General features: G+C 39.2%; 1 protein-coding gene across 4 annotated transcripts in view; it reads right to left on the bottom strand.

Annotated features, from left to right (window-relative positions):
- The window catches only part of LOC122360677 (zinc finger protein 521), a 71,397-nt gene that overhangs the window by 29,063 nt on the left and 18,390 nt on the right, over window positions 1-23,944 (bottom strand). For all 4 annotated transcript variants that reach the window (XM_043261508.1, XM_043261515.1, XM_043261495.1 and 1 more), the window contains 2 exons: window positions 5,768-9,210; window positions 5,385-5,469 (listed from right to left, as the gene is read on the bottom strand). In XM_043261508.1, coding sequence (XP_043117443.1) covers window positions 5,385-5,469; window positions 5,768-8,854 — 3,172 coding nt within the window. In that variant the 5' untranslated portion in view covers window positions 8,855-9,210. The remainder of the gene's footprint in view (window positions 1-5,384; window positions 5,470-5,767; window positions 9,211-23,944) is intronic.

Genomic DNA, 23,944 nt, shown 5'->3' with positions numbered 1-23,944 from the left:
TCGATAATATTACACGAAGAAGACTTGTGAGGAGGTCAAAGAAGAGAGCTAATGGTGTCGTGTGGACAGAGATGGACCTTGTGCAGGTGGAGGTCCGCTCATGGGTGGATGCTACAAAAAAAACCCTGCTTTAATGAACAGCTGGGTCACCAACACTTGGCACCTTCATACTTCTTAATGATAATAATCATTACAGCGTAAGCATCTTTCCCCAAAGTCGTCAGAGTTAGCAGACACCGGCAGGCTACGCCGCCATTAAGAAGCGAGAAGAGGAGTCTTCATCAGAGAAGTTCAGACGCTCAAACAAAATGACTCTAATCACTAATGAGATCAAACTGCAATTAACACTTCATGCTCTTAATGATGGGAAATGCTGAGCATGCCACGCTGGTGAACCTTGAAAATGACTTTAAGTTCTAAATGATTTCCCAAATGAACATACACTTTTTCCACAGTAATGTATTGTTTGGGGAAATGTTTGTCTGGATCTGAACATTTGAAGATTGCAACAACAAAGAAAGACCTTCAGAAATTGAAAAAAATGGAAAAATGGAAAGGGGTGACCTATCATGTTTGTAAAAGGATTTATGTTTTCCGTGCAAAAAGGTAATGAATTATCAATGTTGAATTACTTAAATGATTCTAAAATTTCATGAAAACGTATATAAAACGCTTTATATATGGCATCTACATAACACATACACACACAATGTGTAAGCATAGCTCCACTACTGTGATTTTAGAAGAGTAAGAGTTAAAAAGCGTCCAGCCATTTTCTTCTTAAAGTGTCTCCAGATGAGATAAAATGATGGTAGTTGATTTTGCTAATTCCTACCTAATTTGGATCTGTGTGTTGGATTAGCAGCGCTGGTTTGAGCTCTAACGCTTAACAAGTCTGTCAACTAGCCATCAACGACAACTATAGTATAACAATAACTATAACAATAACAACATCATCATCATGTGTCTTATTGGATAAACCTTTCATGATCAACACACAAAAGAGCTGAACAACCGAAGCTTCCAGCTCCTTCTGTCTCGCTCTCACTGTATTTCACACAAACCTTTGTCTTGTGAATACAGCTGTCAGTGTGGGCATATCACAGGCCATTATCTGCCCCATCCACATTCATTATTGAAGCTAATGATCTGTTGTCCTCCATGCACCTCAATGAAGGAGGACTACATTAGAAATCTCTCAAGTTAATTAGTAATTAGAAACGTAAAAAATTAATCAAAGAAAGAGAGTGTTTCAGGTTTGAGTCTCGAGGTGTGTGTGTGTGGAGCGAGAGGCAATATGGGTAATGAAATGCTGATGGTCCTCTTTCAAGGACATTTCAATACCACGCAGCTACAAGACTGATCAATGGAGCTCATTTATGTATTTTGTATATGGCCGTTTCTTCAGCTAAAGGCACTTCAGTCTCCGTGTGAACTTTCAAGAAACCCTATTTTTCACACTATCATTATTTAAATTGTTCAAATGTATAATCAAAGCGTCAGATTTAATGATGCTGAAGATCACATTAAAAATAATTCTGGTCATTTTGTTATGGGTAACTGTAAAACAGTAAATGCATACAATTGAACCATATATTCACAGATTTATCCAACATTTGAAAAAATTGCTTGATTGAAAATGATGCATAACAGAAATATTTAAATCACCAGGTTATATGATAACCTTCATGTTTTCACCTTCAGTTCATTTCTCATATTTTATCTCAAGAATGATTTACACTAACACTTTCACCATTGTATCCACTTTAATTAAAGGTATAATCCACAAATAAAAAAAAAAATAAAATATATATATATATATATATATATATATATATATATATATATATATATATATATATATATTCTCATCATTCTAATCCTCATGCTTTCCCAGATAAATATTCTTCAGTATAATAGTTTAGAAAGAATAGTTTCTTTGTTCAGGTGAACATGAATAATGATTTTTAGAAAAATAATAAAAAGTCTGGGACCAGCTTAAAACAATAAAATCCCTGTCAGAAGAGACAATGACGGCTGAGCCAATTCAAAATGTGCTGGTGTCTGAGATAACAAGAGAAGAGAACCTTCTTGCCAAAACACTGATGTCTGCGATCGTGGCGGGGTCACATAAAAAGTATTTGCCTTCTCTTTGTATGTACAAAATTTAAGCTGATATCAATGTTTTGTTACAATCTAACTCAAAGCATTCGAATAAAACAATCCTAATAAAGAGTAAGCTGCTTTGACGTGTGTTATGGTAGGAATGTAAAGCTCTACAGGGTATTCAGATGAAGTTCAGCTCAAGGTGTTGATTTCTTTTATAGCCAGGTCAGTTATAAACTGTGGTGCTGGGAAAGATCTGGCGCGTGTTAACTGGTTTGAAGCACCTGAATCTTATTAAAACACTCTGGAACATTCCACAGGGTTCCATGTCTGCAGCCAGAGGGCATCATGAAGGACTTCAATGAGAGAGTTCACTAATCAGCATCCTGTTCACCAGCAGAGCCCAGGGGACCAAAGCAATGAGAAAAACAAGAGAAACCAAACCGAGCCAAGAAACACCGCAAACACAGAGACCAATGAAACACATAACATAAGTCATGTGTAACAGTTGCTGTGCGCCCTTGCGAAGAAGCACACGTTTTAATAAAGTACTTAATATGGAAATAATCTACTTGAATAAGAACTGTATGTAACGCTTTGAGACAATGAATGTTTGCGGCAATTAAAATGTTTTATAGTTTAAATATACATTATGCAGCCTGAAACTTGCTATTACAAGCACTTCTTGTGTCTGTTTGCCTCTTTAAAATGAATTGCTTGATATATTCCCCAATTGTAAGACACTTTGGATAAAAGCGTCTGCTAAATTAATAAATGTAAATGTAAACATTAAATACACCGGCATGTATTTTGCACAGGTGTTTATATAAATTAGGAACAACAACGGAGTGTCTTTTGTGCAAAGCTATTTCCTTCCTCCTCAGATTTAAATCTGTAAAGTTTACAGTTTAACAGCTGAGACCATTACTAATTCCAAAATGTCATTTTAGAACTAATAATGCTAGCAACAAAGGAATGTCGCGTTGCTTTATTAAAAGCTTATTGTATAACTGTATTAAAAGTTGTGTCTTCCGAGAGATGGACTCTGATACAGCATTCATTCTTCAGATAAATCTCATATTCACAATAAAACATTAGTTTTTTTGAAAGTCCACAGAGGAAAGCATTATCTTTGCCGTACAATCCTTTCAACTTTTGAGTGATTTCAGTGCATTAGTGGGTTGGTCTTTTTCCAGTGGAGTGATACAGACGGTGAAAACCCCACAAAAAATGTACTTAAAGCTATTTTTGTGTTAAATTAGAAAATATCAAGTAGACATTACAAATATTTGAAAATATGAAATATCTTATTTAAATCAACATAAATGTATTATACATAAACATTTAGACTTCAGCGGCCTAACATAAACTATGGACTATAAAAGATAATTTGAGAAACATTACAGTATTTTTTTTGTTCACAATGAAAGTCACTGCAAACCAAAGCAACTTTGTTACCTACAGTCTTCAAAATACCTGCTTTTATGTTCCACAAAAGAACATTTTGAAATGACACGAGGATGAGTAAGCAATGACAGAATTTGTGTATGTATTCATGTACGCCATTACCTATTTGGAAAGGCCAAAAAAATGATAGAATATTGTAAAGAAGTGCAACTAGCACAACACATTACACTACACAATAAAGGTCATCGACAGTAACGTATCTCTACTGCTCTGTTTATCCGCTTCATTCCTCTTCTTTATTCAGAAGATTTTCTCCTCTCTCCTTTCAGCAGGACATCAGCCCACAGCGCTGCTTCACACAGAGTGGCCTGCTGGACAACAAATGTGCATTCTGCACTGCTCCAAGCCTGCACCAACTGCTCTCTGCCATCCACCTCACCCACCTTCCTCTGGCTGGGCCGCCCAGGCCATTCACTCCCCGCTGCGCGCCGGAGCGACACAAGGCTGGATGTGTTTGCTGCTTGAGCGTGAGCCACTGTAATCAGCCACCCCCACCTCACGCCACATGCAGGACGCCCATGTGTGACCGTCCTTGAAAAGGTGGCCCACCAGCTTGGCAAAAGCTTTAGAGGAGGATGGAAACTTGCCCTTTTTTCTTTTGCCTGATCTCATAAAATCTGAAATATGTTGGGGTTATGCCGACATATCGAGTGTCTTTGGCAAAGGAAGCCTTTCTGCATCTTCAACAAAAGACTAACCAACTAAACAGCAAATCTGGATTTGGGCCGATGGTGCTGTTGGTTTCTATCTGCAGACACTTTAGTGCTCCTGTGTCCAAGATCAGTCCCTACTGTCCAGTTCACACCTACCTCCACCTCCTTACCTTATCCGATTGCCTTCTGGAAGATGTCTCTGTGGAAATCAGCAACATTAATGACTGTGAATCAAAACCACCAGGAAAAAAGGCTCAAAGCACACCTTTTTATATTTACGAACCACAAGGCCAGGTTACAAGGACCTACTGGCTTTTGTGCTCATGTTTAATAGCATCCCATTCTCTACATATTTAGAGTTATCGATGGCAATAAAGCAGGGACATGTGCCTAGAAACAACACCCTGAAGAGCATAGCACCCGCTCCATTACATAGGCTAATAACACTGACAGCTGAGCACAGATAACCCCGCGGCCTCCTGTTTCACTGCATCTTTACAGATGGCCATTAACAGGAGAAAGTGTGCCCTTTTTCTAAGGGAAAAGATATTTAAAGCTTCTCAAATCAGGCCTTTGTTTTTTTCTTTTTGCAGTTTTGGCACATGCTGGTTCATAGGGAATTACGGTCCAGATTTACACATACTTGATGAGAGACTGCAACAGAACGCGCTTCAGCAGAACCAATTGGAAACTGAAGGTTTTTACAGTACATCTATTGAGACAAATGAAACATGCTTCTTTCAAGCAGAGAGGTAATTCTGTTCTGAAATTCTCTTTCCATGAAAATCATGAATAGGAATGAATAAAGTAATGAATAAAGAACAGGAGAGAAGATAACCACATAAGACCCTTGACTAAATCTGTTATTTTGCTGAAATACAACATTCCACCCTGAATTTTTATTTTTTTCAAACACTCAAGCTGAATTATTTAACCGTATTTAAATTTTAAAGCCCTGTTTTATCCCTGACTATATACAAGAGCAACAGTCCGGCAATACCATTAAAGGTGTAATAAATAGAAAGACCAAAAACGCAAAAAGTCACATCATCACACTTGAATACAGCAATACCCAGAATTGTCATTGAATTTGAATTGACAAATATTTAGCCACTACTTACAGATCCAAATAATAATAAGAAAAATCCAAAGTCTTACCTAACATATGATTAGCCACATGGACCTGAATGTCCCATTTACTGTAGAAGACCATCTGGCACTTGATGCACTGGTAGGTCTTCTTCTAAAGAGTGTGAAAAAGAAATACCAAATAGAAATTAACTGTTGGACAATTATCCTGAAACAAGAAAATGCATGTGCCTTAAATGTGCTTTTACACACTTTATTTTGATGGGTCCCCACCAACGATAGTTAGTTGACATGTAGTCAACGGAATGTCTAAATGAGACCATTAAAAGAACCATCATTGTGTAAATAATACAACCCAATAAATTCCCTGGCAACAATAATTATCACTATTAATTTAACAATGGCAAATGTACTGAGCATGCACTGCAGGTGTACTGTAAGGCACACCTTACCTCGTCACTTTGGGTCGGACTAACTCTTGACATGGGGGAGCCATCGGGGGTCCGTAACAGAGCAGCTTCTGGTGTTTGGTCCCTGTGCACTGTCTGCAAGTGTGCTTGAAGCTCTGCCTCTGACTCGAATTTAACATTGCAACTAGAACAGCGGGTCTTGGAAACAGAGGGTGACACTGATGAAGATGATGAGGAAGAACAGGCAGTCTTTCCCTTTACAGGACCAGGGCTAAGGCTCTCCCCATGGGTCCATCCAACAGCAGGACCCATCAAGGTTTGAGCCCCGTGATGCAGCAGCTTCCCTCCATTTACACTCGAGCTCTTGCTACCAGCGGCATTGACACATAGTGCGCAAAGACCATATGTCAAACCATTAATGTCAAGTTTCACCAAGTCTTGTTTAGAGTGGAACTCTTTGAGACATGCAGCACACTTGACGACTTTCTGGCTTTGACTGTGTTGAAGCTCCACAGCAGTCGAGCATGCAGTTGGTTGATTTGTAGATGTTCCAGTCTTTTGCATGTGAAAGGTGCCGTGAATCTTGAGTTCTAGAGTTGAGGTGACAGTCTGCATGCAGACCACACAGCGGAAGCCAGTCAAAGAATTGCGTAAGTCGGGATGCATCTGACAATGCTCCAGGAAGTCTTCCTCGCTCTGCAGAGGTAATTTACAGATCCGGCAGCTTCCGGTGTCCAGGCTTTTGCTATGAGTGACCTTGTGTTCTGTAAGAGTAAGTAGGGAAGGGAAGCGCTCTCCACAAATGGGACACATGTAGTGTTTGACAGGCCCTAAGTGCGTTTGCATGTGCTCCCGAAGTCCTCCCTCCGAGAAAAAGGTTCTAGAGCAGACGTTGCATTTGTGGTTTCCTTTGATCATTTCTGCCTTCCTCTTGTGCATAGCACTCTCCCCAGGTCGAATGTTATGGTCACGAAGTTGGTGATTGGTTAGAAGAGACTCCATGGTATAAGATGCACCACAGATATCACAGCTGTACATGATCTCTGAGGTATCAAAGTCTTCTTCGCTGCCATCCCGACTGTTATGAGACTCCCCTGCAACAGTTCCTCCATGGCTGTTGGTCAGAAAGGCTTGTAAGTCTCCATCATCTTTAGCAACTGAATCACCGCTACCCGACATGGATCCATTGGTGCTGCAATTCTGGGTCTTTCCCTCAAACACACAGTGCTTTTCACGAAGGTGACGTTCTAGCAGATAAACAGCATGGAAAGCTTTGCAGCAAAAGTGACAATTGTACTTCTTGCTATGGGTGGTAATATGACACTGCAGCTCTACTTCGGTGCCAAAGGACTCGCCACAAAAGATGCAACGGTGTGAACAACCCTGATTTTCAAGGTGACTATGTTTAACATGGATTTGAAGTTCAGCTTCATGCCTGAAATCCCAGTTGCAGGAAGTACACCGGTATACCTTTTTCTCATTACTGTGCTTCACCGCAAGATGGAGTTGAGTTGACACTTTAGAGTCAAACACCTCCTGGCAGAGAGTACAGCGAAAAAACACAAAGGTGTGCATATCCAGAAGGTGCTTCTGCAAATCATCCACAGATGTGAACTGCTTGTCACAACTTTCACAGATGTAGTATGTGGACATGATAGTGAAATGTACGGTCACATGCTTCAGAAGAGTCTCCTGGCTAGGAAAGTCCTTGTTGCACTGTGGACAGGTTAGCTGTGGCACAACACTATCAAGGTGGGTCTTTAGGTGCGTCTGGAAAAGGTCTAAACTGGTGTACTTAGCACCACACTGGTTACAAATGAACTCACTTGAACATAAGGAAGAGCTGTTCTGTTTGAATAGCGAGGTTTGTTCCACAGAGACTGGAGATGATGGGCTCAGGACTCGCAGAGATCTTCTCCCATTGTTGATGTAATTCAGAGCGAGAGGGATGTTCTTGTGGTTCTCCTTTATGTGCTTGTTAAGCTTTATGACACTGTTAAAAATGGGCGAGTTGGTACAGTAAGAGCAGGAGTAGATCTCCACAATGGGATCTTTTGGAGTGACCGCTAGAGGAGAATCAAACTGCACGCTTCCCGAGTCACAATGCGTTTGTCTGACATGTTCTTCTAGAGTGGCCTCAGTTAAAAATCCCATAAAGCACTTTGGGCAAAAAAATGCATTGCTTTCTTTGGCGACTGGATTAGGAAAGCCATGGGAGCACCGTATGTGCTCTTGCAGAGCATTAAGATCTCCAAGAACCTCTGGGCAAAAATTGCACTGCAGCAGGTCATCGGTCAGATTAGCAAGTACACCCGAAGGATCCTTGGCATTGTGAATCTGTTTCAGGTGCTCATTCAAATTGCAAAGGGATGGAAGGATCTCCAAGCAAAATTGGCAGGTATGAGCCTGTTCGGGCTTGTCAGTGTGTTTGGTTTTAAGATGAATCTGCAGCACAGCGAGGCTTGAGAAGACTTGTTTGTTGCAGTAAATGCAACTGTATTCAATTTTTGGCTGTTTGGCAGATCGGCCATACATGTTATTATGGGTGGCCCTCTTTCTCCTCCCGCGAGTCTTGGGTACTGCAGAAGCGGCCTCAACCATGGTCGAACTGTCAACAGAAAGGTTGGAGTCTGGGGTAGTGCTGGAAACAGAAGTATAACCTACGGGCAACACTGAGGGGCTATTGCTGGACTCTGGGAGTTGGTGGATATCCATGTGAGTGTAGAGCTCCTCTACAGTAGGGAACTGCTCAGAGCAAACAGTGCATGCATTGCTCTTTCTGTCTCTCCCATGCACCTGATCGATGTGGCTCAGAAGCGTTCCTTCATCACAGAATGGCTCGTGGCAGTAGATGCACTGCAGGCCAGGTTCGAGAGTCCCTCCTACAGGAGATGAGCACTCAGGGTGGCTCTCTGCAATGTGCTTCTGCAGTTCCTCAGGCATGTCGAAACCCTCCTCACAGCGACTGCATTTGCGTGTCTCTTTTAACCTCCACTCTTGAGGGGACCTTGTATTTGCATCCTTCCCACGTTCATGGACCTGCATGTGTCCGTGAAGCGAGTTGGTGGACAAGAACCCCCGGCGGCACACTGGACATTTATGGGGCTTGTTGGCTGCGTGTGTTTTCATGTGGATCTTTAGATGATCGCTGCGTGAGAAAGCAGAGTCACAGTCCCCACAGTGGTACTTTTTGTCACCAGTGTGAAGCTTGATGTGTCGGTCACGGCTGCGCTTGTGCTTGAACAGGCGACTGCAGTATGTGCAACTGAACGGAAGTTTATCTCTGTGACTCTGCTCGTGGCACTTTAGGAAGCTCAGGCGACTGAAGGATTTTGCACAAAACTGGCATGGGTAAGGTAGGCCTGCAGCTCCTTCGTCCTCACCATATTCATAGTCATCGACATGGCCTGGAGATGTGTGGTCTTTACTAGATGGCGACGATGCAGGCCAAGAGCAGGAGGGGTCATCTTCTATATCAGTTCCATCTGTCAAAACAACCAGAAGATAAGACAGAATTCATTACCCTGGTACTGTGTATTTGTAAGTATTTTTGCTATGTATTTGCTTGTGTAATGGTAATTAAAGCTACTCTAGGTATGTTTGTCTTTCAAACTATTATCCACCATGAGTTCCTACAGAATTTTGTTTTTTGTTTTTCTTACCTTAATTTCTTTAATCAAAAAAGAGTCATTATGCATTAGTCCAATACTCGTTTTAGGAAATATATTTAGAGTATGTTGTACAAAAACTTAATTGTTTTTATTTGTATGCAATCTTTTCCCTGAATCTGCTTTAAAACAATTTATATTCATATGTGTCCTAGAGTCCAGTCATGTTTTTAATCATTTGCTCTGTGCATGAATGGTTCTAATGCGTTGTGGAGATTTATTTGAAGTATATATCCAACAACATGTGCAATTAATTTAAAGGTTATAAATAGTCTGCACTGGGAATGACAAACTAAAAAATGTATTGTCTCAATTAGTTGCATTTAAAGCATCCATCACAGTTATTAAAGTGCTATTTGTAATTTCCCCGCCTTGAACAATATATTCCAAGACAATTCCTGTGAGACTTCAAAATGCCTGTTGGGAAAAAAGTAAGTACACCCCACGATGTATGCGTCATTATATATATATAGTTTTTATTTATATAATTACTTAGTATTTTCTGGACTCTGTTACTGATTTGTTACAGTGTGATATTCACTTCCAGGTGTCTGTCAAAATAGACAAATAGATGGAGCATAAAACGCCTCGAACGGTTACATGTTGTGCATCCACAATATTTCAGTTATGAAAATTTGCATGCATATCAAGGATCAACCGATGAACATTTAGAACTGCATTTTGAACATTGATCTTTTATTTAGTTAAACAATAAAGTATTGACATCTATTTAGTTTAATGAAACCTAGATATACAAGCCTTATTTAAAACCAGCTGGTTTTTCAAACAACCCATCAACCCAACTTTTGTCCATATCCCTTTAAATAACGGAGTGAATTGCCAAGCAATGAACTGCCAAGAGGCAGTGCTGAGAAAGAAAAAAACACAGGGAAATGGCTACGATTTATGAGACATCTTCAAGCAACCTACTCACATATTCATGTCTCTTCCATTGTTTTTACCTCAGGACCAGCCACGGTAACATGCATTTATGAGCACTTAACCCTTGGCAGCATATCTTCAGGAAACAGATAACAATGCAGGCTGACCTGCTGTTCCTCTAAACACACAGCTCAGCCCAAGATACACATTCTGAATAATTCCGCCCGTCCTATTGACCGCAACCGTTTGGAACATTCCGCACTAAGTGTATGAACAATGTTCAGACGAAAGTGATGCAACGAAATGTGTAAGCAGCGTATTTCTGATCAGCAAACCTCATGTGATTTAACACGTTTCGAGATCAGTGTCAGGATTGACTAGTGCTCACAGACAAGAGTGTGAACACCGACTGATGGGATCAGAGTCAGGGCAAAAAGACAGCATGTTTTTGTCTTTCTTACTAGTCTTGTTTTTTCCTTCCTTCACTCAGACGAGAAATGTGCAGGACGCTAGCTGCCTGAGTAAATAAAAGCCAGGGTCTCATGGGTCCTCATCCCCGGCTCATGGCAGCGGCCTCTGTGTGCCTGCCAAAGGGGATGCTGGTCCTGAAAACCTACACCCTACAGATGAGGGTCTGTCTTTGTTGGCCTGCCAAAGCCTTCCTGAGCATCACTGTCCAACATCCTGCCACTTCTACAGAGGAAGACCTCCATCTTATGGGCTGACGTTGGTGCAGGGCTTTTTTTATTTTTACGGTGTACAGTGTGTAGCTCTCAAGACAAGAGCTCTGCACAGCTGGAAACACTTTTGACATCAGCTTTATGAGTGCTCGGAAATGGAATAATGTACTTTAATAGTTTAATAGCTGTGGTTGCTTCATCCAACAGTTAAATAATGGTGCTCCACCATAATATTAAGTTCATATTCAGAGATGATTCACAGAAATACACACACACACAAAATAACTGTAAAATAGATCATATTTAAACATGACCATTTATAGAGCTATTTAGAAGCCCTGACCTAAAATCACTAAAAATTATATTTTTTATTAGTACATGAAAGAAGAAGATGATATATAAATATATAAAATCACATTTCTGCCCATCACATTAGACAATAAGGACAATATTCCTGTCTTTAGGTAAGGAAAAACATTAACAAAATGTTCCTAGTTTTATCTTTAATCTTTCAACTTTTTTGTTTTTGTCAAAAATTCTACTTTCACATAACTAATTTTGGATTTCTTTATTGTGAAATTAAGTATCACAACAAAATATTTTGTAAATATAAATATATTACGTTGACCTAAATTAAATAGCATTTTGGTTTGTATTTAAAGATTAAAAATAAATTTTTTGAAATAATATTAAATAAAAAATTTGGTTTACTTTCTTTTTGTCTCTCTCGCTCCTTTTCTGTTTGATGAATGTAAGGAATTATTATGGCTTTTATAATGACCAACCATTATAGCATAATTTTGAAAATTATTTATTGCTAAAAAAATGTTGACTAACTGCCAGACTGTCAAACATTTCTTTCTTTCTTTCTGATAACATTTAGAGGTTTAGTTCAAACACTTCCTCAAGGCACTGTACGCTGCAGATAGTTCATATACTCACTCTAAAGAAGGAAGCAGACAGGAAGAAATGACATAAAAACACGTTAAAAGGGAAATGTCATGAGCTGTGATGATGAACAGTTTGGAAAAAAATAAAAATGCATGTGTTGTTTGCCAAAATACAAGCACAAACGCAATGGAATTAACAAGTTGCCAGATTTTTCTTTTTATATATTTATTTATATATATATATTTATTTACTTGCCTGCACTTTTTGCTGAATGCCTTACAGTCACATTCCTTCTCTGTATCCTTCCTGCTATATATCTGTAATTGTGCTCAAATCAGATAGGACTTATCGGAAGAATGTAGAATGTGGAATCCGTAGGTGTCCTCCACATACTTTCCTATGAGGAAGTGTCCAGATGGACGGCTTTGGGTCAGCCTAACCTCCACTAAAATTTGACTTTCCACCTCAGATACCATCAAGAAAACACCAAACTTAGTATAACTCCAAAAGCCGACGAGTGAGCTCATATAAAACACGGAGTAAGTGAGTGTGCTCCACACTGGCCACCTCAGAGTTTGAAACTGTATTTAACCTGGAATATTCTTTAGTCTTCTTTAGTAGCATATATGAGAATACATTGATATGTTTTACTTGAAAGCTCGGCTAAAGGCCTCCTCCTCGTATCTCCATCCATCATAATTTCCAACAGGCTACGGCTAAGACGGTTTAATCTTGTTTAGGAGGCCAGTTACTGATTCTTCAGCTGTGATTGCATCATGCTGACCTAAATTCCCGGACCACTGAGAAAAACATCATCTAGCCAAACATCACTCGAAAAGAGTTGGTTCCCATTTCGGTAAAATAGTTACAAAATATATTCTACCAGTTTTAAGAGACATAAAAAAATAGTTATAGAAATATATTCTACCAGATAAATTTATAGATAGAGACATAAAAAAGCAGTGATGGAGATAATCACATCCAAAATAAACGTTTTTTGATTACATAACATACGTGTGTTTGGTATTTATTATGTATATAGAAATATACACACACACACACATATAATATAATATATATATATATATATATATATATAATATAAGCAATCTAAAATACAAGTATAGGAATAAATACATGTATAAGCATATATATATTTTTATATATATATATATATATATATATATATATATATATACACACCATGGAAATGCGTGCGTTTTATTATATAACATTATTATATAACATTACACAGTAACAGTACACATACATATGTACTGTAAACAAAGACTTATTCTTTTATTTTAGATGCAATTAATTGCTATATATGTATTACTATGCAATGAGTTGAACTTAAGACTACTTTTTGTAAGACTGAAGTAGGACTTTAGTTTGTTTTTATATGTAGTTCTATTGTACTGAAATATGGTTAGTGCACTGGTAAATGTACTGACAAGCATTTCTAAAAACCAAAAATATAATTAAAAGTTATTTTTATGAACACTTTTACTTAAATATATTTTCTTAGACATTTGTAATGGCCGGCATTTAGTATAGATTTACATTTTAAATATATTAACTTAATTAAAGCCTTAAAGCAAGTACTTTACGCTGCTTTAGTATGAGCGTATCAAAATAAGTGTTCTTTAAAGCACTGCAAAAGATTAAAGATTTAAAATGTACTTGACAATATTACAAAGTGCACTTTTCCTCTTTAAATAAATCTCTTTGAGTGCACATTGGTGGGCTGTTCTTTAAAAAAAAAATATCTCTAAGTAAAATGTACTTTTAAGAGTTTAAGCACACAGTATTTTGTCTAAAAAGAAAAGTGGTATCCCCTAAACGATGCAATCTAAATGATCTGGTTTTATTCACAACAAATAGACCTTAATTTACACCGGCAGGTCTAATCTATATATATACGCAGAGCTCTGGTGTGTCTGTCTCGGTGAGGCCGTGTCTCCCGCACGCTCTTGGTCGGTGTCCCAGAAATCACCCGGCACAGGTGGACACCCAGAAACACCAGACGAATGACAGATAGGGACGTGAAAACTAGGACAGGCACTCCTTCTGTTAAGAGTCTAAGGCCGCCGAAGCCTTTTATTGATCAGAAAACATTTGCATTGCCTCATTAATAAACCGTGGAAAATTCTGTAAAGATTTTATTGACTTATGACATATGATGCATAATAACAACAATTATCATTATTATTATTATTATTACATATGAGAAAAAAATGAATTGCTTCATAATGCCATAACCTTTTCGTCTAAATGGTTCCATAAAGAACCTTTAACAGGATTTGAAAACAGGTGAAATTTGTTTTCAGTAAAAATGAAAAGGCAGTGATGCACGAAGGGTCAGTATCGGACAGACGAGGTGACTGGTTCCATTACTGCAGTACTGTCCGGTACATGATACACCCTTCATAGCAGCTATACAGGAGGTCCGTGACCTAATAAATGCAGAAGCATTGGAAAAGATTCTTCCCTTGTTCCCTTGCGAGGGAGGACGCTGTGAAGTGGCCAGATCCAGCTACTCGAAGACATGACGCTAAGATGCGTTTTTTTTTTGTCTACACAAATGTTTCTGCACTATAATCGCATTCAGAGCAGGTTAAAATTTTCAGCCTAATTGAAATGATGCGCTGACGGCTTCGGTGAGAAATAAACGCTTTCATCAGTGTGCAACATTTGTCCTTTGTACCGTGTTTAATTAAATGTTATAAGTGCTGAAGATTGAACACAGCAGCGCGGAAGTGCTTCAAATAGAATCCAGCTTCTGAACCATGGGTGTACAGTACGGCACCAAAACGTTTTTCCGTTAAATCATTTTACAGTTTTGAATTAAGTGTTTCATTTTGCAAAAGATCTGAAATGTTCTGCTACTTGTGTGTGTGGATCTGTAAACTAGTCTAGCGTTTTAACAAAATGAGGCTTGTTGTTAAAATCACGCCTAAGCAATCGTAAAATACTACATTCTAAAAATAAAAGTTTTTTTTTAAATTTTTTGATTTGCTCGTTGCAGCTCATTTTGCCACAACAGGTAACACAAGGAATATCCCATATTTTATATTAAAGCAACAAGCCCCAAGCAGTTATTCTGTATATGTAGTACGATATCACTAAGTAAAACAGAGCGATTAAAATGTAGTAATATTAAGAAAAACATTATCCTTTGGCTAAAAAATGTAGTTGCTCAAAAACTAAGTTGTGGTTGCCGAGCAACACACAGACCCAAACGACGGTGTAAGTTTGTAGAGTATTTTACAACAGCTTCGAACATGGCTTAACCAATCAGAATCAAGAACCAGGCACAGAATCAAGGGTGTTAAAACATTTATAGCTTAATATAACGTAAATTACGTCTCTTACTGAAATATGTCATGGAAACCCGTGAAAGATGTATTTAAGGATTATTCTTTTCATCAGCTGTTTTGGACGGCATTTTGACGGCACCCATTCACTGCAGAGCATCCGTTGGTGGTTTTCTTCTACATATCTCAGTAAGGGACATAATTCACGTTATATTAAAGGCACACAAGTCTTAATACCCAGGGTTCCCTTTAATGCACAGAACACTGAGATATCGGAGACATGCACTAATCGACTGCCCCTTTAGATGAATCCAGATCAAGCGTAAGCTTATCACCATTTTCAAATGAAATGTTCTTGCAATCTCGATGTTGCCGGTTACCGCCCAGCCCTACTTAATCCGGTCTTCTTCTCTTGGCTTTATCACGGTTCATCAGGGTCTTTGTATCAGCTCCTTCCTGCGTCCTCGGGCTCGTCTCAGCGTGCGGCGCTCAGGGAGTGGAAGTGCCGTTGAGCAGGTCAGGTATGAGCGAGCAAACAGGAAGGCGGCTCTGCCCGGGGCCTTGGCTGGGTCTCTGTCCCCCGCGGCCCACCGGGGGGGAGGCCAATCTGTCCCCCAGCAGAGCCCGGCCCGGCCCGCTTCACTGATTCACCCTGAGCCGGGCAGCCGTGTACAACAGTCTGCGCTTGACTACAACCAAGACAGGCGGCCAAGTAATGAAAAAAAAAGCAGATGGATGAGCCAAACAAACTCCAACTGCTCATAGCGGTTCATATGTCTGTTTCACACCAAACACATTTCCCAGCATGTCTTGTTTCCACAACTTCAAAATGGCAAACAGTGTGTGACAGCATTTATTGCTACCAGGAGCTCTAAAGGGGGTCCGAGGGGGGCCAGTGACCCCATGTCTGTGAGTTTCCTCTGCTTTTGTTTTCGCAATGACAAACACTTATGTACGCTTAAAATTCAACCATTGAATGCTTATTTTGAAAAAAACAAGCACCACTTACGCAGAAGTCACTTTCAAACCATGCCAATTTCTACATTTCCTGTAAATAAAACACCTAACATTGGTAAAATGTATCTGCATTAAGCTAACTGAGATTTGTTACAGCGCCTGCGTATCTTTGTTCTTTTGTTGGCTTTTGCTTTCGCTTTGAAGTCGCTTTGGAGAAAAGCATCTGCTAAATGGCTAAATGTAAACGTAACGTAAATTGAAATGTGACAGCCACGGATTATATTTTATGTTCTTTAACCATTTCATACAATATACCTATTATGTGCATACGTGCAGGTGCATTGTAATTACGTCTTTAAGTACTTCAATAAACATGATAGCTATAAGCAGTAAATGTGGTTAAATGTAGTTACACACTAATCCTCTGCAGTAAATGGGTGCCGTCAGAGTCCAAAAAACATTACAATAATCCACACCACTTCAGTCCATCAGTTAAATATCCACTCACATATTGTTTAGCTTTTAAACGGTGCATATTTCTCTCCTGATTCATATCAAATCACTTTATGACTGGAGTAAGAGTTATTATGAATTATGGACTCATATTTTAATCAAAAATGTCTTAATGATAGATGTCTAATCATGATTCTCTTCTCAAGATGTTAACTGATAGACTGGGGTGGTGTTTTTATCAGCTGTTTTGGACTCATTTGGACTCAGAGCATCCATTGGTAAATTAAATCTTTCATTTTTTGGGAAAAAATGAAACTGTAATTTTACAGTATTGTTTCGAATGTCTATAAAATAAAATGTACCCATATCAGCCAACTCCAATGACAAAATGATGCAACCACCACTCATCGGATAAAAGAGAAGGTCAATGTTAATATTCAAATGTCAAGTCAATGGCATAGAACTGAATATAAGATCAGAAGGCAGTTATCGTCACTGGTAATCGAGAAGTGTAGTCTTTTAAAAAAGAAAAATTCACCCTGGATCTGATTAATCTGATTAAAACTTAATACCCACTGCAGCATCACACATCACACGTGAAAGAATAGCAGAACACGTCTAAACACAAGAGAGAGAAAACATGCAAAGAAAGAGGAGAGAGAGGAGAGAAAGAAAACAAGTGTCAGGCGGACAACGTGTTTTTCATGCACCACTGTCTGAAATGTCAAGATGTATTCCCCATCAGTGTGAAGATACACTGACATACCGCCAAGCCTGGACACACACACACTGCATTCATTAATGATTAGATTTAGACAAAAGTGGGCAGAATCCCTGGTCCAAGATCACACAAATAGCAGTGATGTGTTTGGTTAAATGAAAGTCGATCTCAGTTCTCTGAACATCTGATGACTAATGATCTGATTAGAAAGTGACTAATATTAGTTAATAGCAGTGCTATATTAATATAAAATATAATTGCATATAATTCATCAGGGAAGTGGTCTGTAGAATGGATGGATAGATAATATTTTGACATTTAAAAAAAAATTAAAAACATAAAAGTATATATATATATATATATATATATATATATATATATATATATATATATATATATATATATATATATATATATATATATATATATATATATATATATACACACACACTGTATATATCTTTGTTTTTCTATTTTATTTTTCATATTTACAAATATATATATTTCAGAAATTAATTTTATTAAAGTGCATTTAGGTAGAAAAAACTAAAAAAAATTTAAGAGCATTATTTGCGAGAATAAAATGCAATTTTTTTCGGACAGTCATACACTTTAAATATTTAACAGGTGCATTATAAATTATGCCAATGTTAGATACGCAGATGTGCTTAAGTGCTATTAAAAGGAACGAGAAAGCATTCAAACGTTTAACATTTTACTTTCTAGATATCAAAGCTAATTTAGTACAACTTGTGGTTGTGATAAGTAGTTCTGAAATAATACATTACGTAAGCATATCATTAAGCATATAATTAGAAGTATACCTAAGGAAGTATACAGTAAGGAATTTCTGAGAAATGCTGGATCGGACCGAAAATCTGAAAATAAGCCCAATCTCCACAGACTGGCATCTTGCAAAAGAGGGGTTTAGAAAAAATGAATCGTTGAGCGAATTCTTTGGGAGTGCTTTGACGCAATCTGTATTGTTCAAAGTGCTACATAAATGGAGTAAATAAATGCATATTATAAGATGTAGGTATTTTTTGACCTCACATACATGTCAACTTCTTGTTGGGAAAAATATAAACCTTTCATAACCCCAAAAAGGGCACTTTAAGGTTTTATGCTTTTTTAGCTCTAGGAACAATTTTGATATCACGGTGTGGAAATTCCATTGAGTTCTATTGTTTTGAGAGTATGTTTTCTGTCTTCTACCGCTACACCCAAAACCTAAGCCTTACAAAAACCTTTCTGCACTCTCACATTTTCATTAAGACGTTATTTAGTATGTTTATTAAGCCGTTTTCCTCAAGGGGACCGTTGGCTGCTCCGCGTAACCTAGCTGATTTCAGGTTTTATTATCCTTGAGGGGACATTCAGTCCCTGCAATGTGGGGAAAACCTGACCCACACACTGACGCTCCGCTTTGGTCTTTTTAACCACAGATTTTCTCTCTGTCTCTTTCACTGCACACACTCTAATCCACTCCAGATGAACAAACATCTCTGTGTTTCTCCACAGTCATATTCATCTCTCCCTCCCTTATTCTTCAGAACAGAAGTACAGACAAACAACAGACAGGACAATGAAAACAAAGAAAGCATGTTTACATCATTAAGATGGGGTGTTGCATCGCTGGATGTTACAGAAATATATAGAAGTATACACTGTACGCAGTGCAAGTAACTGCATTTACAAAGCACTTATTTTGGACTACCACCGGAATGTATACAGTTATTCAATTGTTTGGTTTAATGTATAGTTTAGAGTTGCATTATTAAACAACATGTCAAGCCTCTGACAATAGGATCTAACACAAGTCAGAACAAACCAGACAAATCATTTGCATGATTTACATCCCTGACCACTTTTCAAAGTCGCATACTGTGTAAATACTGGATGCAGAAGACATGTTATAACTGACTGTAATCACATCTTTTCTTCAGGGTTTAATTACGGTCTCCCATTCTGGTTCCCAATAAGTTCCCTGTTTCAGAGCTACACCACTCTTTTACTGATTTTAACTTTAATGAAGTAATGAAGGACCTATGTATGACGCTTGAGGCAATAATGGTTGTGCATGATGTACACATAAAGCGATCCACAAATAAAAGCAGATGCTGAAATGGTGTTAAGCATTTTAAATACAACATATGGGTGAGTTTTGTTAAGCCTAGTCAATATTTGTATCAAAGTTAAGAACCTTAAATGCCAAGGGTGGCAATAAAGGACTTTTATTTTTAAGAAAAGTCTTGAAAAGATGCTTGAATGCTTGTTCTTTGCACATCATGGATCAGCACCATTCTTCACAACTCCTTCTACAAGAACATGATGTCACTGTACACTGTGACAGACCAACAGATTTAATATACGTTAGACCGGTGGTTGGGTTTATAGCATCCCTCGAAAGCTCACAGTGAGCAAGACTGACACAACTGAACAGAAACCCTAGTTTGGTGAAGCTGTGAATTCCAGCCTGAAGCAATACTGCGGTGTGAGAAGGCTGTGAGATGACTACACTGCTCAATAATTGAGGATCAGCATTGATTTAGATCTACTTGCCATCTACTTGTTTACAAACCCCAAATTCATAAGTATGCCGTTTAGACGTCAATTAGAATTAGTTTAGAATGACATGAGCTTAGAATTAGTCTCCAGTGTCCGTATGTGAAAGTGTACAGCCTGGACTCTTGGTGACTGGACATGATGTTGAATGAATGATATATTGGTGGCATGCTGATCTTTTATTGCAGGGACACAGGTTTTATATTTTCACACTTCTAAACATTTCAACACTGAAAAAAACAAACTGTGATTGGCGGCTTTACTTGGACCTCTTGGGTACACCTTGCCAATGAAAGCTGCTGTGGAGCCCAGACCTGAAGTTCTGCCTACATAAGACTAGTCCCAAATGGACCCAGTTTTCAAAAGAGGACTACTGGTCACAATCTTAAAACGTGTTTTCTGAGTCTTGGTCTTGGCTGGGTGTTTGAATAGCTATTCAAGAACTCAACTAAAAAGTATCTTCAACATTACAAATAATTCAAGTAGCTACTCAGCATCTGTATCGGTGCTCGAAAGGAAAGGCACAATAAATCCAATCAGCCAATCACTCTCAGTCATGGTCTTGGTTCTAAGGGTGTGTAGACAGACTAGATCGGGGGCAGGCAACTCCGGTCATGAAGAGCCACAAGTTTTCTCTAATCAAACAAACCTGAAAAATCTAACCTGTGTGGCACTAAACTTTCTAGGACAGAGATTCTGTCCCCTTATATCTTTCATGGCTCCGGAAGCAAAGGACGCATTTTGAGGTTGCATTTGAAGGAGTCCTTGAACTGCAATACAGCCTGGATTGGGACACAGCTTAAGTCCTCAGGATTGCTTGAAATCAACAGACAGGTGTGTCTGATTAGAAATAGAAGTTAACTTTACAGGAAATTGGTCCTTTAAGACCTTCATGGCTTGACAAAGAATGCACTTTGAGACCACATTTGAAGGAGCTCTGCAATGTGCATCCCTCAGCTTACAGCAATCATATAAAACACAGACTTAGTGTACTGAAAAAATCATGAAGCCTCTGCAAGGATAAGATCAGCCTATTAATACAGCAGCTATTAAAGCAGCATTCACTGACACCGCAGGAACCGCTCTGAGCCGAGACGCAGCAGCAGACCAGACATGCACTGCACCTGAACAAACTACTGCTGTTGTGCAGCGAGACAAACCTGCAAAACAATGGAAAAAAAAAGACACTGCTGAGGTGAGGGACAAAAAGAGGAAGAGAGAAGTAAACAGATTGAGAAAAACGACAGCATACTAAGAGGCAGAAGACATGGGAGAGGAGGGTGGAGAAGGCAGTCGCAGTGGAAAAAAGACAGTTTGGAAAATCAAATTTGCAGAAACACACATAAAGCCAGCGCTCAGACAAAAGGCAACACACACGGGTATTTGTGGAGCTGTCTACCCATGATACCGTGCTGAAAGTTTATTAAACAAGAGCCCTTCACGTGAAGACTCCCCACCCACAGATGAGCCGAAGCCCCGCGGCCCCCGTCACTCAGACGTTCCTTCATTTCAGCCGCGTGTTCACCTCCCCGCCGCTCTGGCCTCCCTCATCCTGCTGCGGATAAAACAGTCCCCGAAGGATCCTGCCGGTAATTTCCAGTTTCTATAGAAACTCAGGTATTAGAGAAGACCGCTTGGGGACCGGCTACAATATATCTCCACCATTTCATCCGAGAGAGAGAGGAAGAAGTAGCAGAAAAAGAAGAAAAAGGAAAGAGCTGGAAGTCCCCCAAGGGTCTCGCAGTTCAAATTTCTGAAGTTCAGGGGAGGAGGAGGAGAGAGACGGCTGTGGGCTGAACATACGAGCATTAGAAAACCCACCACAATGAGAGACAGAGGGAGGGGGGAGCATTTCCTCTCTGGTCTGGCAGGAGCGATCTTTTCCCCTGGCTCCCACTGGAAGCTTTTTACAAAACATGTGTTGCTGACATGCTGACAGATTGCTCAGTGAAGTGTTCGGAGCGTGCACGCGCTGGCCATTTACAGGACAACATCCTCTACCTGAGGCGCCATGTTTTATACATACGCCAGAAAAAAAAAAGACAATGGATAGCAGATTGTAAACAAAGCAGGTGGGAAGTGTTATACGGAAGTGCAGCCGTTCCTTTATTGACCCGCAGCATGCAAACCCTGTTAAAATGACAACGGAAAAGCTATGGAGTCTGCCGTGTGATTGAGGACGCCATCTTCATCGGCCGCTGGCTCAGAAAGTGCTGTCGTGGCAACCGAATGGAAACGAGGGGGGGGTCATAATGTATTCATGATGCGGCGACCCAGGGGTTGAGAGCGCGCTCTCTGGGGACCCTTTACCTAGAGCTAGACGTGTCTGAGCAAAATCACTCAACACAAGACAAGAGCAGAATACTGAGCAGGCCAGAGGGGAGAGGAGACAAAAATGGAGAAGCCAGAGAATAAGACTGATGTGTGTTAACGAATGGGGACACAACAGGGGCGATACTAAGCAGATACTGGAAATACAGATTTTTAAGAGGCAATAATGTGTTAAAGATGCACGAGTCAAGAAATGTTTCACGTTTCATTGCTCTGATTTCCAGTTGTTCCTTAGGTAAACATGAACCCACGCTTGAAATCGAATTCAAACACCCCTGATCTAAAATCTAGACCGGTGTGTACTTCACAATCACTCGCTATCACTATCTGCAGTGTCAGTCATTACTCCGGAGTCCAGTGAGAAATATGCCAACACAAATGTGTTTTGTCGAATTGGTGACTAATTGGTATGAATTCGTTTTCTTACGATCTGGTTACTCCCAATCGACACTGCGTTTCTTTGTTCCGTTGAGCTCAAAAGAAGATATTTGGAAGAAGGCTGATAATCAGTCACCACTGACTTTCATTGACTTCCGGCGTCACCAGCTGTGAGGTCAACAAAGTCAGCCAAATGTCTCTTTTAAAGTGTTTAGTGTATATAATGAGTTGTGGGGTTATTACAATTCTCAATAACCTCCCCAAAATTGGCTAATTTTCAAATCATGTCTATGGCCATGCAGTTCCTTTTTATGAATTATTATTACCATGCGATACAATATTTAGCGCATTTTATATCAATTAGGCGAATTCATTAAGTAAAAGCTATAGTAAATATCCCTAAAACTAAAGTGTGTATGAAAGCACCATCAGACAAACATAATCCCAGAATTAACATGTGCTGTCTTATTCTGCCTGTAACGCGTGCTAGCTAGCTACATGCTAACCACAGCTAGATAGACAGATCGGCAGAATCAAAGTGTTGCATTTCACATATATACTGATATACTGCCTTGATTTTTCCCCATTACATGCAGACTAGTGGAACTCTTATTCGGTTGATTTCCACATCTACAGTCGCGTGCCAAACAAGGAAAGAGAGAGCAAAGCAGCAACTTGGCCAGACACAGACTTATAAACATTTAATACTTAATACGGCTTCCAACAGAGCGAGCAAACTCTGAGAGAGCACAAACATCTGGGACGAGGAACCGGTCGACAAATGTGTTGAGTGCAGGCGGTGTGCTTGCAAACATGCAAGAAGATTTCTGGATTATGAATGAGGCTGCATTTCAAGATAGGAGTGCGTTTGGAAAAAATATAGAAATGTTGAAAAATACCTTCTCTGTTAGCAATTCGTTTCGTGTTTTGAAGTTAGAAGTGTCTACTAAATTTCAGGCTTAGGTCACTGAAAGTACAGCTGATTTTCTTTCTTTTGTGCTGCTTTTGTAAAGCTCTTATTTATCAAAAAGTCGGGCCTCTTAACACATTTTCAGTGTAAGAAAGTCTTGCAAAGTCAGAGACATTATCATGTTGAGATGGACAACTGGTATCACACTGAATGGGAGAAATCGTAATGCTGGCTCTATAAATAAACCTTAGTCTTACAACTAAAACTGCCAATCACAAATCTGGGAAATCAACATTGTCTAATCATAACCTGAAATTTAACAGATTTCTTCTATTTCATGCCAATCAATTTGTGTGGTGCCAATTTGGTTTCAACAGGTAAAAACTCAATTTATTATCTTAACAGGAAAATAGCTTTACTGATAAGCCAGTTTTAATTGATTCCATGAGTCCATCTTTTCCAACAT

This window comes from Puntigrus tetrazona, chromosome 2, assembly GCF_018831695.1.
Source record: "Puntigrus tetrazona isolate hp1 chromosome 2, ASM1883169v1, whole genome shotgun sequence".
Taxonomy (NCBI): domain Eukaryota; kingdom Metazoa; phylum Chordata; class Actinopteri; order Cypriniformes; family Cyprinidae; genus Puntigrus; species Puntigrus tetrazona.
Note: the sequence above shows the minus strand (reverse complement) of the source record. Positions and strands in the feature narration are given on the sequence as shown.